A 15968-nucleotide genomic window follows, 5' to 3' on the forward strand; every position below is an offset into this window, starting at 1 on the left:
GGTTCTTACTTCGGCCTCTCCAGGAAAAAGATAAATATATAATTGAACCACAACAAAATAAATGTCCACACATTAAAGTTATATATAAAGACTTTTTTTGGAAAAAATACCTATACATGGAAAACAATTTAGAAAGATATACATAGATTTTGAAGAATTTACCTCTGAATAGTGAGATTATTGTTGATTTAATATTTTTTGTGTCATTCAACTATTCTGCTGTACACATGTCTCAGCGTTACAACATAGGATAAGAGTTACTAATGTCATACTATACATGGATTTATTTTGAGGTTTATAAAGAATTACTAGAAACCACTAAGAATCATGGCATTACTTTCAGATTAAATGACTTGATCATGAGTGTTTTATGCCAGTGTTACAGCATGAACAGACTGTGAATGCAGGAATAGTCTCTGAGTGTGGACTATGCACCTTCCTTCCGTGCTTTACTAACCGCTACCCCCCAGAGAGTTTATGAAATCTGACCTCCTAGATCCAAATGTGGCTCCGCCTCTTCTAGTTATGTGCTTTAGAAGAAATTAACGAGCCATTCTGTTTCTCAGTTTCTTTATAAAGAGAGGATAACAATGTGTTCACATAAAAGTGCTATAGGGAATAAATTAGAAAGTGTGCTATATGTAAATAAAGTCCTTGGTCTTTATAAATAAATATTAAGGAATAAACCTGTTCATTCCAAATCAGGCTAATTTATACTCTGTTGCTTAGGCTCTATTGCAAGATTTTGGATAAAATATTAGCATAGATCATTGTCATACCAATTACATATAAATTTTATAAAAGTTTTTAGTATCATCAGCTATTTGGTGTAATATATGAATTAATGTAAACCCTAACCCTAATCTTCAGCATGTATGGGTAGATTTTGTTTACCTTTTATTTAATCAAATCATTTTTACTTTGATACCTGTTTTGCTTGTAAAATGGTCCATCTTAAGAGATACTTTATTTTTAGAAGAACAGTTTTTTAAGATTTAAGTAATTCATAGTATTGTTTTCTAATCTGTTTTGCATAAAAGCCTAAATCAAAGTAAATAAAATAGGCATTGATTGATATTATTTTTTGTTCCACTTTAAGCATATTTAACAATATTTTCTATAATTATGAAAGTAATACATTTGTTTTGAAGAAAATGAAAATCATTCATACTCTTCTTGGTTTAATATTGTCTGTAGTCCTCAGGCTACTGTGAAATTTTCTTTGTGGGTTCTCCACGGGCCTTTGCAGCTAACCAAAAAGAGAAAATACTGGCTTAACGTCATGGTCGTAACATAAACTCCAGGGGTATGTGTGTGTGTTGGTCTTTATTAGAATGGGTGGAGAATAGTCTGAACTCCGAATACCCCTGCTGTAATGACTCTCCAGGGATGGTTTAAGTGTTTCCTCCTGCTGTTCCAAACTTCACTTAATTTCATATAGCTATTTTTGAATATGAAATGCAAGATCTCTATGGTTAATACTACTTGGCAATGAGTATTTGGGGACTTCTCAAAGCTTCATTGTGGTGAATCGGTGATGTGTCTTTTGATGCTTCAGAGATGCTTTTTCTTTTCTCTCATACGATGCTGGATGTGTACCTCTACTAGAAAAAAGGGAACGATTATGACTCTACTTGAGAAATAAGAACATTGTGTTTTATACTTACCTTTGGAATAGGAAGCTTGAAATGCTATAAGGTTGAACATTAGACTTTATCTTCTTATTTTATCCGAGCTCATGTAATGATTCACTCTGATTGTGATGTTATAATTAGAGTTTTAAAAAAGAAAATTATGAATGGATTTGACTTTGATTTTTAGGTATAGTATAAGATACAGCATGTAAGAATCAGCCAGAAAATAATACGTAATCCAGGGTTGGCAGAAAGTGATAATATCATTAAGAAGTCTGTCTATTTCTTTTCTGTTTTTTTGAAACATTTTCTGTAGGGAACAAAAGCTCCTGAAGATAAAAATCTATTTGAAGTGGCAACTTGACCTCAAGACAAGAAAATTTGATTTCTCTAGAAATGTAAAATTCAACCTTTTCAAAGACTTTAGTAATGTGCTTCTCTAGCCAAGTGTGCTTTCGAGCAGGACTAGGGAAAAACAAAACAAACCAGAAATCCCAACTGCTTCTTCCTCTTTCTCTTCTTCTTTCTCTTCTTCTTCTTCTTTTTTCCGTTATTTGGTATTTGTGTTCACATCATCTTTTCATTTTCAGTTTTCACTGAATATGGATATATGTGGATAATTGTGTGAAAAATCAATCTGAAAAACCCAGAGGGACTCATAGGACTACATTTTACTTATTTTTCGTGAAACCATCACATCTCATCAAAGAAAGATGGCCCTTCTCTAGAAATTTCAGGAGCGTGTTCAGTAGGCCAGTTTCTATCTGTGGATGTCCTTTGTGCTTTGCCTTCTCTTAAAATGTTAGCAATTCTTCCATTTCTGGTCTTTGATAAGTTTGCCTTAGTTTTCCTTAGAAACTTAGCTTTGATCATCGTGCATTTAAGTTGCTTGATACTGTCCTGTCTCCTCTACTTGCTGCTAATCTCCTCAAGGGCTACCTGTGTGTTACTTGGTGCTTTGCCTGGAATGGTTGGTTCCTTGGTACTGGAAGGTATTCCTCTGCAAGGTTGTAAGAAATGTATGGTCCACTGCCATAACCTCCAGCAGGTTACAGTGTCAGAATGGACGATGAAAGTCCCTCAGAACTGACCAACCAAACATTGGACCAGATGAACCACAGTTCAGCTCAGCGAGAAAAGGAAAGAAGGATTGGAAACCAGGTGGACGCTCATGTTTGAAGTTCACACACAAAAGATACTACAGTGTAGAAAGGTGACAGAACAAGTATAATTACTCTTTCCATTTTGCTTACATCACTCCTTCCAAGGATAATTAGATTAAGGCATGACAGTGCAGAATGTAGGAGTGAATTCAGTTATCAAATGTCTTAGGACATCTGATAGTACTGTGGTTCTCTGAAGAGTCCTGATTTAACACCTGAGATGAGTTTCACAGAATCTATGGAAATTTGGAGTTGAGCTAGTTTCATCACTGTCAGTTATCTTTGGGGAACTATGAAAAGTGAGAGAGGCATTAACAGCTTTCAGATGTCCAGATATTCACAGAAGATGATACATTCTGTGAATCAGAGCTGATGGAGAAGGTGTAACCTTTCCCCTGCATGCCTGTTGTGTTCTTCCGCCTCTAATTAATTTTAGGGCAAATTATCACTCACACGATGTCTGAGCATTTAGAAACTAAAATAGTGAGTCGGAATTAGTAGAAAATTATCTCACACCTAAATAACCTTAGTTCCTTTTTTTTGATCAGATTGTTAAGCTGGTGGACTAACAGAACTCTGCAGATATTGTATATCTGCTTATTCTTTAAATGTTGGCAAATGTTCTGAAATAAGCGGCAGATGCGAGAGGATGACCCCACTTCAGATGTAATTAATTGATAGAAATTCATTAGGAATTTAAAACACCTGCAGGTGCACCTACAGGGGACTGTTGTGGTGGGCCAACAAGCAGCCTCGAATAGCAGGTGAAAAATCCTTTTATATCATTATTCTGCATAGTCATGCGGGGTTAGCAAGCTAGCGCAATACAGGAGCCAAATCATTGTGGTTAGCACAACTCAATACAACTCAAGGGTCACAAAGTAAGGGTACATCATTTATACAAGTTAGAGTGGGGGTACATATTGGTTCATAAATCACAAAATACATGACAAATACATTACTTTATGATCATAAGATGAGGGTCACATAGTTCAGGGGTACAAAACAAGTGTTGGGCTCAACTCCTCCCTGCATACTTCAGGCTGCTTAATTTCAGGCTGCTTCTTTACCCTTGAGGGGGCTGGGACTAAAAGGCTGAGGAGAGGTTTCCTTTTCAAGGATAGGGGGCTTGTTCCCCACTGGTCTTAGAGAGGGGGTCACGGGGGTAGGGGCTTGGTTATTACAGTTCCTGATTATATCTGGGAGATGAGAGGGTTATAGAGGCAGCTGGATGATATGCTGTTGCTGGTGATGGATTTAAGACAGGCTGATTATATCTAAGACTGGTAGAGTTTCCAGTAGGTGCTGTTTTAATATTTCTTATTTATATGGTAAGGGTTTGGCTTTCTCCTTGGCCACTGAGCCCAGCTGTGTGCCAGAAATTGTGCAAGAGGCAGATTTTCCAGGACATTCTAAAGGTAGAGGTGGAACGTTGTCAGTGTGGGACTGAGAGAGTGGCCGTGATGAACAAGGACTGGACAGAAGAGTTTGAAAGTGAAAAGAGAAGGAGGGAGTGGGAGGCAGACCATGAATGGAGCCACATCCCCCCAGGGTGGATGGAGTGGGGGCCAGGGGTGTTGTGCCAACAAGCAGGGTGCCACCCTCATCTTAGTAGGTGTTTTCATTCAGACTTGGCATTAGGACACCTAGAAGAATGGGTGGCCAGGGCCTGTTGTTAACCAAGCTGGAATTAGAAGAGAGGTGTGAGCAGTTGGTGGCTGCTAACAAGTTGGGATTTTATTAGTGATAATTCAAACTCCGAAATCATATAGAAAAAGTGAATTGTTAGGTGTAGAGTAAGTCAGAGATGGTGTCATTTCAGGGCTCAGGAAGAAAACTCAGGGGTTTTAATTGCTGGCAAGCTCAATTTGAGTTTACAAGGTTTGTGACTATGACAGTTCAATACATGCTTAGAGCAAAGTTGTACAATTTCAGTTTCAATGATGGGGCAGAGAGCTATGCAGGCCCACACAGCACTTACCAGACGATCTCTGGCAGAGCGTGTGCCCTGGCAATCACATTTCAAGAGAGATTAATCGGCTGAGACTTATCAGGAGGTTTGCAGCTAAGACTATGAGGGTGCTCAAAAGAATTGAAAAATTCTGGACAGTTATACTTACCCAGCAGGGGAGATACCATGGTCATGAAGGTGGTTTTCCCAGGGCGAGGCTCATCCATTGCACTCCGGTTGTGCTGACCCCTGTGATTTCCCCAAATGTGGGAAACTTGACTGCATAATCTGTGGTAGTGGGGGACTGCGTTTGCGCTTTCCCCTGTAAAGAAAAAAGAAAAAAATAATTCTGAATGGTTATAGTAAGAAGGGGGACATCAGTGTTGGAGACAGCAGCAGAGGAAGAGAGGTCATGTGAAGCCCGTAAGGGAACCTGAAGGCTTAACACAGTGGTTCTCAGCCCCCTTCGAACATTAGAATAACAGAGGGTGTTTAAAAAAAATACAGATGCTAGCACCTCACCCTACACCAGTGAAATGGAGGAGGGGTGGGCCAGGCATTGTTTTAAAGCTCCCCAGGTGATTTTAATGTGAAGCCAGGGCTGAGAACCTGTACTTTATCTTCCACCCAGCTGCAAAGCCTGGCCCCAACCCTCCCCAGGCCTTGCCTAATGCAGCGTGGGCAGCTGTACATTGTGACCCACATTCCAGAGCTTCTAAGAAACTGTCAGGATGGAATCCTCTCTGCCTCACATCTCTGTGCACCCCACGCACTACTCAAGGTGTAAAGCTCCCTGATCATCTCTCAGACCTCTTGTCCTTATTTCTTGATATATCCCTTACAGGGTCCCTTTCCTCTACCCTGAGGGTCTTCCTGGATGTTCCTAAGATGCAGGAAGAACATCGTTCCTTGATCAGCTGATTCTTATATATTCTCTTTGTCTTTTTTTGAGTGTTTTCTTTACTCCTGCTTTAACAGAAAACTGGCTCTCTCTTGCAGGCCTCCAAGTGGCTCATAAATTTATATATGTCTGGCCTAGGTTTTGGCACTGAGGTCCAGACTCATAAATACCAGTGCTTTCTTTATGTCACCACTTGGATGTTCCTAAGATCTTCCCAAGCAGAACTCTTGGTACTGTTGAAATCTCTCCTTCTTTAATTTGCTCATTAATAAATGGTACCTCCATCTGCCCAGACGCTGCAATCAGGATAGTCAGAGTCATCTTTTATAATTCCCAACACCCAATTCAATTTATCCTGACAGCCTGTTGATTCTGTCTTTAGAATATTATTTCCCTTTTTTTCCATTGCTCTTACTATTATTACCTTGGTGTAACAGTAGTGGTGTGTCACCTTGCTCATTGCAATAGCTTCCTGAGTGCCCTCCCTGCTCCCACTGCTGTGCTTCTTCAGGAATTCTCCACCCATAGCAGGTAAGCTGTAGACACAATTTAATCGTCTTGTTATGCTCTTTCAGTGTTTTTCTCCCAGTTCTTTCTGTGGTCTGAACAGATCTTCCTGGTCTGGCTCTGTCCTTTTCTCTGCTTGTTCCACTGTATCCTGACTAGCCCCTCTTTTCCACCTCCCTCCCTCCCTCCCTTCATCTCTTCTGCCCTCTCTCTCCCTCCTTCCCCTCCTTTCTTCTTTCATTTATTTTTATTTTTATTTTTAAGACAGAGTCTTTGAGGTAGAGTGCCGTGATGGTGTCATAACTTGCAATAATCTCAAACTCTTGGGCTCAAGTGATCCTCTTGCTTTAGCTTCCCAAGTAGCTGGGACTTCACGTGTCAATAAGGTCTCACTCTGGCTCAGGCTGGTCCTGAACTCCTGAGCTCAGGTGATGGACCTGCCTAGGCCTCCCAGAGTGGTAGGATCACAGGTGTGAGCCACTGCGCTCAGCCTCCTTTGTTTATTTACTTTTTTTTAACATACTGTGTTCTCTGTCTCTGGGCTTTTGAGCAGGTCATTCCATCTGCCTGGAATGTTCTTTGCTTACTTTTTTATCTTTCTTGTTTCAGCTTAAATGTAGTATTTTCGGAGAATATTTCCTTAATTGAGGGATATCTAACCTATGACCTGTGGGCTGCTTGCAAATTATGGGAGGACTATTTTGCTCATCTGTGGTCGTGGGTATCACAAAAATTATGCATGGAGCTTAGTTTTTGCTCATCAGCCATTAGGTTCCATTAGTATTTGTGTGTTTAATATGTGGCCTAAGACAACTCTTCTTCTTCTACCTTGGCACAGAGAAGCCAAAAGATTGGATGCCCCTGCTCCATTGCATTTATCCCAATTCATGTTGGACATATACATTTTAAATAATTGTAGGAAAATAATTAGTAGGAAGTATAGCCATAGTAAACCTCATGAACCCATCACTCAGCTTCAAACACTGGCAACTCATGACTGACCTTGTTTCGTCTGTATTTGTTCCTTCTAATTATTTTGAAACAAGCCTCAAACCTTACATGAATTATTTCTTAGTACTTTTGTTGTTGTTGAAAGATAAGGATTTAGAAAACATATAATACTATATGAGAACAAGTAAAACATTTCATGGTTCCTTAATTTTATCAAGCATATGCTCAGTGTTAAATTGTACTTTATTTGGGTCACGATAAAAATCGGGTCCAAACATTATAATGAATTACAGTTAGGTGATATGTCTCCCTTTTAATCTATGGGTTCCAATTTTTTTCCTTAAAATTTATTTGTTGAACAAACAGGCTTATTTCTCCAATAGAATTTTGTATAGTTTAGGTTTTTCTGATTATATCCCAATGGTGTTACATATTCAATTTGTTCCCTTGTGTCCTTTAAATAAGTAATTAGATTTAGACTTGGTCATATTGTTCATATTGGGTTGGGTTGGGTTTCTTCCACAGGGGTGGATTAAAGAAAGTTTCCATCAGGGGCACAGAATATTTAGTAGGTTCTCTTAAAAATTTTAACAAACATTGATAATCCCCTAGGTGATTATGGTCAGCAACATGGTGGGACTCAAATTCTCCCATTCCTTCTTTGTTGCATGCAGTGCATCTATAGAGAAACTCCCCCGTATCACCCATAGCTTTTGGTTATACTGAGGAATAATGTATATGAAAGAATATGAAAGAAGGTAAATGTTTGATATATTCTCTTTTTTTTAAAAGGTTGTAAAAAGATTGAAATGATTCCATAGCATTTCCTAAATATGACCAATGAGTTTATTTAAAGCTTCATTATAAACTTACCCATTTAAACATATTTGATATCTTTCACTGGCAGGTATTATTTTACGGATGCCCCACTTGTCCCATCTGAGAAGTGGGAGCCTCCTGACTCCCTTTGACTTGCCTCAGGTATCTTTGTACGGTGTCCTATGTCTCACTTCTTTACTAGACTGTTGGCTCCTTCAGTTGAGGGACATGTCTGTATTGTTCATCCTTTATCACAAGCACAGACTCATAGTATCTCAATGAATGGTTAGATGAGGGGAAGGATAATAAAAGTTTATGAAGTTTAGTTTAGTATTTATGGGCTGAGAACTTTTTGTTTGTGTTTTGAGACAAGGTCCCATTTTGTCACCAGGACTAGAGTGCATCATTGCTCACTGCAACTTCAAACTTCATGGGTCAAGCTATCATTCTACTTCAAGCCCTGGATTAACTGGGACTAAAGGCTTACACCCCCATGCTTAGCTGATTTGATTTATTTTTTGTAGAGACAGAGTCTTGCTATGTTGCCCAGGCTGGTTCTGAACTCCCTGCCTCACATGGTCATCCAGCTTTGGACTAACACCTCAGGTGCTGAGATGATAGGCATGAGTCCTTGCACCTGGTTGGATCCAGAATTTGAGGTCCAGAGTAGAACTTACAGGAAGGAGATTTTTGTTTCAGCATAAGGAAGATCTAAATAATTTGGGTTATCATGGAGGAGTTGGGGTTCCATCAAAATCTTTGAAGGACTTTGTTCCAAGCAGTAAGAGTACAAAGGTAGACCAACAAGCCAGTGAAGATCTTTTTCTGCCTACTTGGAAGAATGATCACTGAAGTTACTTCTTCTTCTTCTTCTTCTTTTTTTTTTTTTTGGAGACAGAGTCTCACTTGTCACTTTTGGTAGAGTGCTATGGCCTCACAGCTCACAGCTCACAGCAACCTCCAACTCTTGGGCTTAAGCAATTCTCTTGCTTCAGCTTCCCAAGTACCTGGGACTATAGGCACCAGCCACAACGCCCAGCTATATTTTTTGTTGTTGCAGTTGTCATTGATGTTTAGCAGGCCATGGCCAGGTTCGAACCCACCAGCTCCGGTGTATATGGCCTGGCACTGAGCCTGAAGTTACTTCTAATTGCAAGGTAATAAGACACCAAAATCCTTCATGGATAGATTTTATTTTTGGAAAGGTACAAAGTTGGCTGGCTTAAAAGTTTTGGAAGGTACATAATTTCCATGAGTGTTATAAAAAGTTTTGGAAGGTACATAATTTCCATGAGTGTTATATGCCACTCTAATTTTATGTTTCATATTATTATGAGTTTGTACATTTGATAGAACATTGATGATGGTGAAACATGCCTTAGTAGCAGTCTGTTCTTTTTATAGGTAACAGGTAACTTTTTTTTTTTTTTTTTTTTTGAGACAGAGCCTCAAGCTGTCCCCCTGGGTAGAGTGCCGTGGCATTACAGCTCACAGCAACCTCCAACTCCTGGGCTCAAGCGAGTCTCCTGCCTCTGCCTCCCAAGTAGCTGGGATCACAGGCGCCCGCCACAACGCCCGGCTATTTTTTGGTTGCAGCCGTCATTGTTGTTTGGCGGGTCCGGGCTGGGGATTTGAACCCGCCACCTTAGGTGTACGTAGCTGGTGCCTTAGCCGGTTGAGCTATAGGCGCCGAGCCGGTAATAGGTAACTTGTTGATTGAATATATCCTGTTCTCATTCCATTAATCTTTAGACTTTTTGCATTGTTAGCCAGATTCTGATAGCCATTACACTATCAGTTTATTAATCTTCTTTGGATATTATTCAAAAAGAAATTAGTTTAACAGAAACTAGCATTTATCATCTTCTAGTCCTCTCTATACTATTTTGATAAAGATTAGGACACCTGTAATTATTGACAGTTTATCTTGAAATTCTTATTTTTCTGGAATAAAGTGTAGCAGATTACATGTCCATGATTTTCCAGAATAGCATAGGTTAAATACTGTTAAGATGCTTTCTCTTCACACATGAATAAAAATTGAATTTAAATGACAATAGCAAGGTCATGAATATTTAGTCAAAATTTTGATTTTTAAAAATATATATAATGCAATATTGTAAGCTTTAACTAGTTTTCAAAGAGGAAATTCATAAATGAAGAACCGTTAGGATAACTCTTCAAATGTTTTTAATAACTTTGTCAAAAATCTGTAAGTCCAGCCCCAAATACTGTTCTTGCTGTCCTCCAGCTTTCTACTGCCACTCCCTCAGTAGGCTGTACATTTCTTGCCGATACCTCTGTCAGTAAGGAAACAAAAGCATTGTATCTACCTGTACTTGGTATTATTTTCCTTTGCAGTTTCTCTTGGGACATAATCATAATGAAAGAGAAAGACAGAATGTATTATATTTCCCAGAGTATATTAAATTTCTTACAGGTATATCACTTTAATTTCCTTTATATCCTCTAGACATAATTTCTTCTAGGTGTTAGCACATGGATTCCATTTTCAGAGATGATCTAGATAATATTTGTAATTTTGTTTTATTGTACCAAGTTATACTATTAATTTAAGGTAACGAATGGAATAGAAAGCCTTTAGGCTTTCCTTTGAGCATTGTCTGTCTGCAAGGAAATGCTCTTTAAATACCTTCTTTTGAAACTGGAAAATGTACCCCAAAGTAAAGGGGGGAGTTTTTTCTTTTTTATAGGTTTTGCAAAACGTTAAAGGAACAAATAAATGGATGAAAAATAAACAGGCTGTTTTCTTTATTTAAAGCTTCTAGACCTTAATTCACTCTCCCATAAGTAAATTTTATATTTATAAGTTTAGGGAACAGAAATCTGTGGAAAGGATTTTTGATGTTGACAGTGATTTGAATTTGTGGTTAGAACCAGTTTGAAACCTAGTCCACTTCAGCATGACTCTGCCCAGCAACCTGGTGTGCCTGGGTCTCTGTATGTGGCTCTGTGCCTTCTCCAACCGACCCTTGTCATGCCTCTCTTCCCTGGAGTTGCCCTTGACAGCTACCCCGTGTGATGGGCAATGAGTCACTCATCTTTGGGCCTGAAGTGATCCTTTCAGTGAGGCCAAGCTGGGAATGGCTGTTATTGGAAGAATAAAAGAATATTAAAGAATCTCTGCAATAAAATGACTGTCTATACAGGATAGAGCTACTAGAAACAAATTTGGTGATATCTCCAGTAGAATGTTCCTTAGTAATATTAACACAATGTAAAACATTTTTTCAACCATGTCATTTACCTGAATTAATGTCTCCACTGGCAATCAAGCCTTGATTGCCTCCTATTCATTAGCTTTTGATTTAATTAATAAGACTTGTTAAAGAGGCTTCTTCAGTGTTTTCCTGTAAACAAGCTCTAATTTATTGATTCAGTTTGAATTTTGTAATTATTTTAAGTTATTTACATCAACATTTGAATTATATGTTTTAAGCCTTCATAAATAGTTTAAATCCACAAGAAAATGAGGAGATACAGTATTCATTTCATAAAAAATAGAATTACATGTATCTTCTTTTGGTGTTTTAAAACTTATGTTTTGTAAGTGAGTTATACTTTACAATTTAAAGTATTCCACGCTATGCTAAAGTTTAAAATACATATGCACAAAAGTCAGAGCATTGAAAGATTTCTCAATGCTGCTTTTTCCAAAGGTACCTTTTCCAAACTTGGAACCAATGACTCAACATTTTACTAGGCATTAAAACTGAGGGGCCCAGCAGTTGCTGTGTGTCTGGACGTGTAGAGAAAGACTAATTAAGAAAGGAGAAAGTCACAGTGACTCTTAGGTTAAAGAGCAGTTTGATAATCAATATGATCCTTAATGGGAAACCAGTGAAGCAGTTGGAGAAGAGGAAGATGCCATTATTGGGCTGTGCTCAGATTATTAAAGGATAGTGGATTTTGTTTTTTTCAAGGTAGTGAATGTTTTAAACATGTTTGCTGGGTGCAATAATGTCACTTAACAAAGCATCCTACAAATTCCAGAACTTCAAGGAAATGAAAACTTTACCCACATGCATCAAAAACAAAGAAGCTGCACCTTTAGTTTGAAAAAGAATATAAATATTTAAACCCAACATGAAAGATGATGTTGAAAGCCTTATGCAGTTGTGGCATTTCTGACAATTTTTGGAAATAATAATTTTAATACTTTATTCTGGGCTTATTTTTAGAAGTATGAGGAGGAAAATGTCAGTATATTAACAGTATCAGTATCCATTCAGTAAAATATTTTGAGAATCTACTCTATGCCAGCAAGGTTCTAGATACTGGAAACATACCAGTTAACAAAACAAAAAGTCCCTTCGCTTCTAGGGCTTTGTATATTACCAATTCTAAGAAAATTTTAGCTTCATATGCTTACTACATAAAATCTCAAAGTCATTAGCTGTTGTGATGATCATAAACTATAAAAAAGCCTAACAATTCCCAGAGAATTCAGAGTTGGAACAAAACCTGGAGTTTATTCTTTTATACAGTTCTTGTAGAAAATATCAATTTTTGTTCATTACAAAAATAATGCAAATTAATCTTTGAGATTACTTGCAGGGGTTCTGTCTTTAGTTGTATTTAAAGAATGAATATCGATGCAATTAAAGGCTTTCTCTTTTTACTATGTTACCGGGCAGTCATAGTTTCATGGTGTGAGATTGTGTTTACGTATTTACCTCTCGGAAGCATGAGGTCCCGCTGTTGCAGAACTTGGTTCACACTGCACACAAGTTAATGCTCTCAAGGGAAATGGAAAGCTTTGCGGGACGAAGGGTGTGTGTGTGTGTGTGTGTGTGTGTGTGTTTTGGGTGAGGGGAAAATATCTGTAAACGAGGGGAAAATTCCAAGCAGTTCCTGGAATCTGTTACTGGCTCCTTATGGAGCCAGTGATGAGCTCAACTGGGCTGAGAAAAATCCATGCAGATGTCAGCACTGACTGCATCCGAGCCTGAAGCCCTGCCAAAGGCCTCCCTTAGTCCTAGAGGACGAAGTGAAGAGCACAAGGTACGGGCTGCAGCTGGACCCCACGTGCATGGTAATTTTTTGCCTGCACCTGGGTACCTGAAGCACAAACAGGACTAAAGAAATGAAGGTAATATACTCAGGAGAGGAGGTTGCCGAGCAGAAAAGCAGTGTGCCTGTCCTCCCAGCTGAAAACACAGGGAAAAATAAACACAACAGCTTCTAACCGTGAGGAGATGGCGCATCGTGGAGCCTTATAATCAGATGCCCTATCCCATTACTATAACCAGTAATAATGTCTTTCAGCAATCAGTTCAATGAGAAATGTCACTAGGATGGTTGGACTGTGATACATTACTTGGCATTTTGAGTTTTGTGCTATGGCATTTTTTTTTTTTTTTTAAAGCAGACCAGTTAGATACAGTTTTTAAAAAACATTCAAATTTTTTATTTCAGACGCAGGGTCTGGATTCTCAGGGCTGTGTGAGTTTTCTTTTTCTGGTTCCTTCACCTTTAAAGAGCTCTGGTGGCAATTTAAATTACAGCAAGAAACCATGTTTGACTTAATTAGATTGGCAGAATAAAACATTGATAACACATAGCATAGGTGAAGGGGAGGAGGCACAGGGGTGCTCATCATTTACTATCAGAAGGGCAAATTGGTATCCTACATGTAAGACAATTCTCTAATATTCATCAAATTAGAAACTGAAAATGTGTATACCTTTTGACCTTATACTTTCATAGTTAGGAAATTTATCTTACAGACATATTTTTACAGGGATGAAATAACATATACAAAAATATTCATCATATCATTGTTTATAGTTGCACAAAATTGGGAACAAGCTAAACACCTATCAGTCAAAGACTGGGAATAAATTTAAATATACTTTGCCGATGCGAAGGAACACCTGTGACTCCTTATGAGCTTTCAAAAGCAAGAGGCAGTTTCCTATGCATTTGTACGGAAGTCACTGAATATATTATTAAATGATAAAAATGTACAGCAGTATATTCTATGTTCTGTACTGCCATTTGTATATGTGTGTATACACACATTTGTGTTTGTGTGATATATATACATATATATGGGAGTCTATGTGTCTGAAAAGATACCTAAGCAAAGGTAATTGGTGACCTCAGAGGATAGGAATTGGGTGGCTGAAGGAGGGTGTGTCCAGGAGATTTATTTTCTATTCTATCTTACCTTTTTAATATAGTCAGCACTTCATATCCACAGTTTTCACATTTGTAGATTCAACCAACTTTGAATTGAAAATATTCAGGAAACAAAACAGTAAAAATACTGTATAATAACTAACTATGTAGCATTTACACTGTATTTGGTATTAAATGTCATGTAGACATGATTTAAAGGGTAAGGGAGGCTGCATGTAGGTTATATGAAGATCCTACACCATTTTCTGTCAGGGACTTGAGCATCGTGGATTTTGGTATCTGAGGGAGTCCTGAACCAATCCCTTGAGGATTGTATGTGCTTTTTTTTTTTCTTTCTATTTTGATTACCAAACAAACCAAGTAAAGTATGCTGCTGGGCCTAGTAAAGGTAGAAAATAGAGCACTCAAGACGACCAATATAGATAGGCATGTCTTGACTGTTGACAGAATTGACTGAATGAAAAGTTATCTCCACTGTGCAAGTCTTACTTTTAATTAGAGCTGACACATATTTAGAATGTGTCTGGAAGGACCATCTGCTTTGGATAGGTCTTGTATAATCTTGTAATAGTGAAATATTCATAACTTTTTTGATGGTATACTGTAAAATAAAACACAACCAGACCAAATATAATTTTAGGAGGCTCTAGTAAAAAGACAAAATAGGAAAAAATGGGAATGAGGAGAGAGAGAGAGAGAGGGCTGAGTGTCAAGTTTCTGTCCTTGAGGATTAAGTGATCTCAGCTAAAGACGGAACATGAAGACATTTCAGCAAAAGGAACAAAGGGGAAGTTGTTGGAGAAACAAAGGAAAAGAATCGTTTTGACTGCTTGATTTTTAATTACTCTGAGAATAATTATCAAGCGTGGTGATTTTGTGAAACAGTACTTTCATTCTGGAAGGAACAGCGCGAATCACAGAAAACTACAGTTAAATCTTGGCCTCTGCAAGTGTGAATATTCAAAATGTGATTATTTATGATGATGATGTAGAGTTCCCAGCCTTCCTGAAATTAATCTTTCTGGAGCGGTGTAATTGAGTCACTGACATTTTCAGTGCAAAAATGCATAAAAGACAAATCGTAAGGAAGACAATTGGAACCATAATGGGCACATATTTTCAAGAATTCACTTCTCCTTTTTTCTTTCATTTCTCACAGGGTAAATGGGAAGTTGGTAGCCCTGAAGGTGATCAGGCTGCAAGAAGAAGAAGGTACACCTTTCACAGCTATCAGGGAAGGTAAGCACTTTTACTTGTTATCTTTGCTTTCGTGTTTAGATGATGCCTGTAGATATTTACATATTATATCTCTGAATATGTGGAGTTTTAAAATTACATAATTATATCTCTTATTGGGTGGTATAAACTGAAATTTAAAAGTCAGTACCTCTTGCCATCACATCACGTCATGTTCCATAAAACAAGACCATCCTGCTGTATGTATGCTCAGATATGGGAAAAAACTCCTGTGCGTTGGTGGTGAGGCTCCATCACGAATTGTCTGATTTGTTTACAGAGGTCTGCAGATGCATATTAGTTTCACATTACCCTTTATCCATGGCCTTTAAGGAAAATTGTTACAATGGGAGAAGGGGATTATGTTATCTGATTAGCTGTTTGAATTTCATCTTTGTTGATTTCTTTCTTGCTGTCCTTTACTGTGTTTTCTATTGGTTTTTCTTATTAATATGTAGACACTTTTAATATATTTGGATCACTTCTATTGTACTATTTTTTCATTCTGTCATTTTCTAAAAATTCCTTTTATAATGTTATTTGCTGCATAGAAGATTTACTTTTTATGAAACAAAATCAAAATAAAAATCAAATATTTCTTTGCCCTGTTAATTTCTTTTTTCTTTTTTGCGACAGAGTCT

General features: G+C 37.9%; 1 protein-coding gene and 1 non-coding gene across 2 annotated transcripts in view; both read left to right on the forward strand.

Moving 5' to 3' along the window:
- Positions 1–15968, forward strand: part of CDK14 (cyclin dependent kinase 14) — a 615387-nt gene that overhangs the window by 194397 nt on the left and 405022 nt on the right. The window contains exon 5 of the mRNA XM_012811338.2: positions 15251–15330. Coding sequence (XP_012666792.1) covers positions 15251–15330 — 80 coding nt within the window. The remainder of the gene's footprint in view (positions 1–15250; positions 15331–15968) is intronic.
- LOC111722097 lies at positions 4910–5073 on the forward strand. The gene has a single exon (XR_002771040.1). It is a non-coding gene; the product is annotated as a U1 spliceosomal RNA (small nuclear RNA).

Source organism: Otolemur garnettii, unplaced genomic scaffold (genome assembly GCF_000181295.1).
Source record: "Otolemur garnettii isolate 467f Iridium unplaced genomic scaffold, OtoGar3 scaffold00005, whole genome shotgun sequence".
NCBI lineage: Eukaryota > Metazoa > Chordata > Mammalia > Primates > Galagidae > Otolemur > Otolemur garnettii.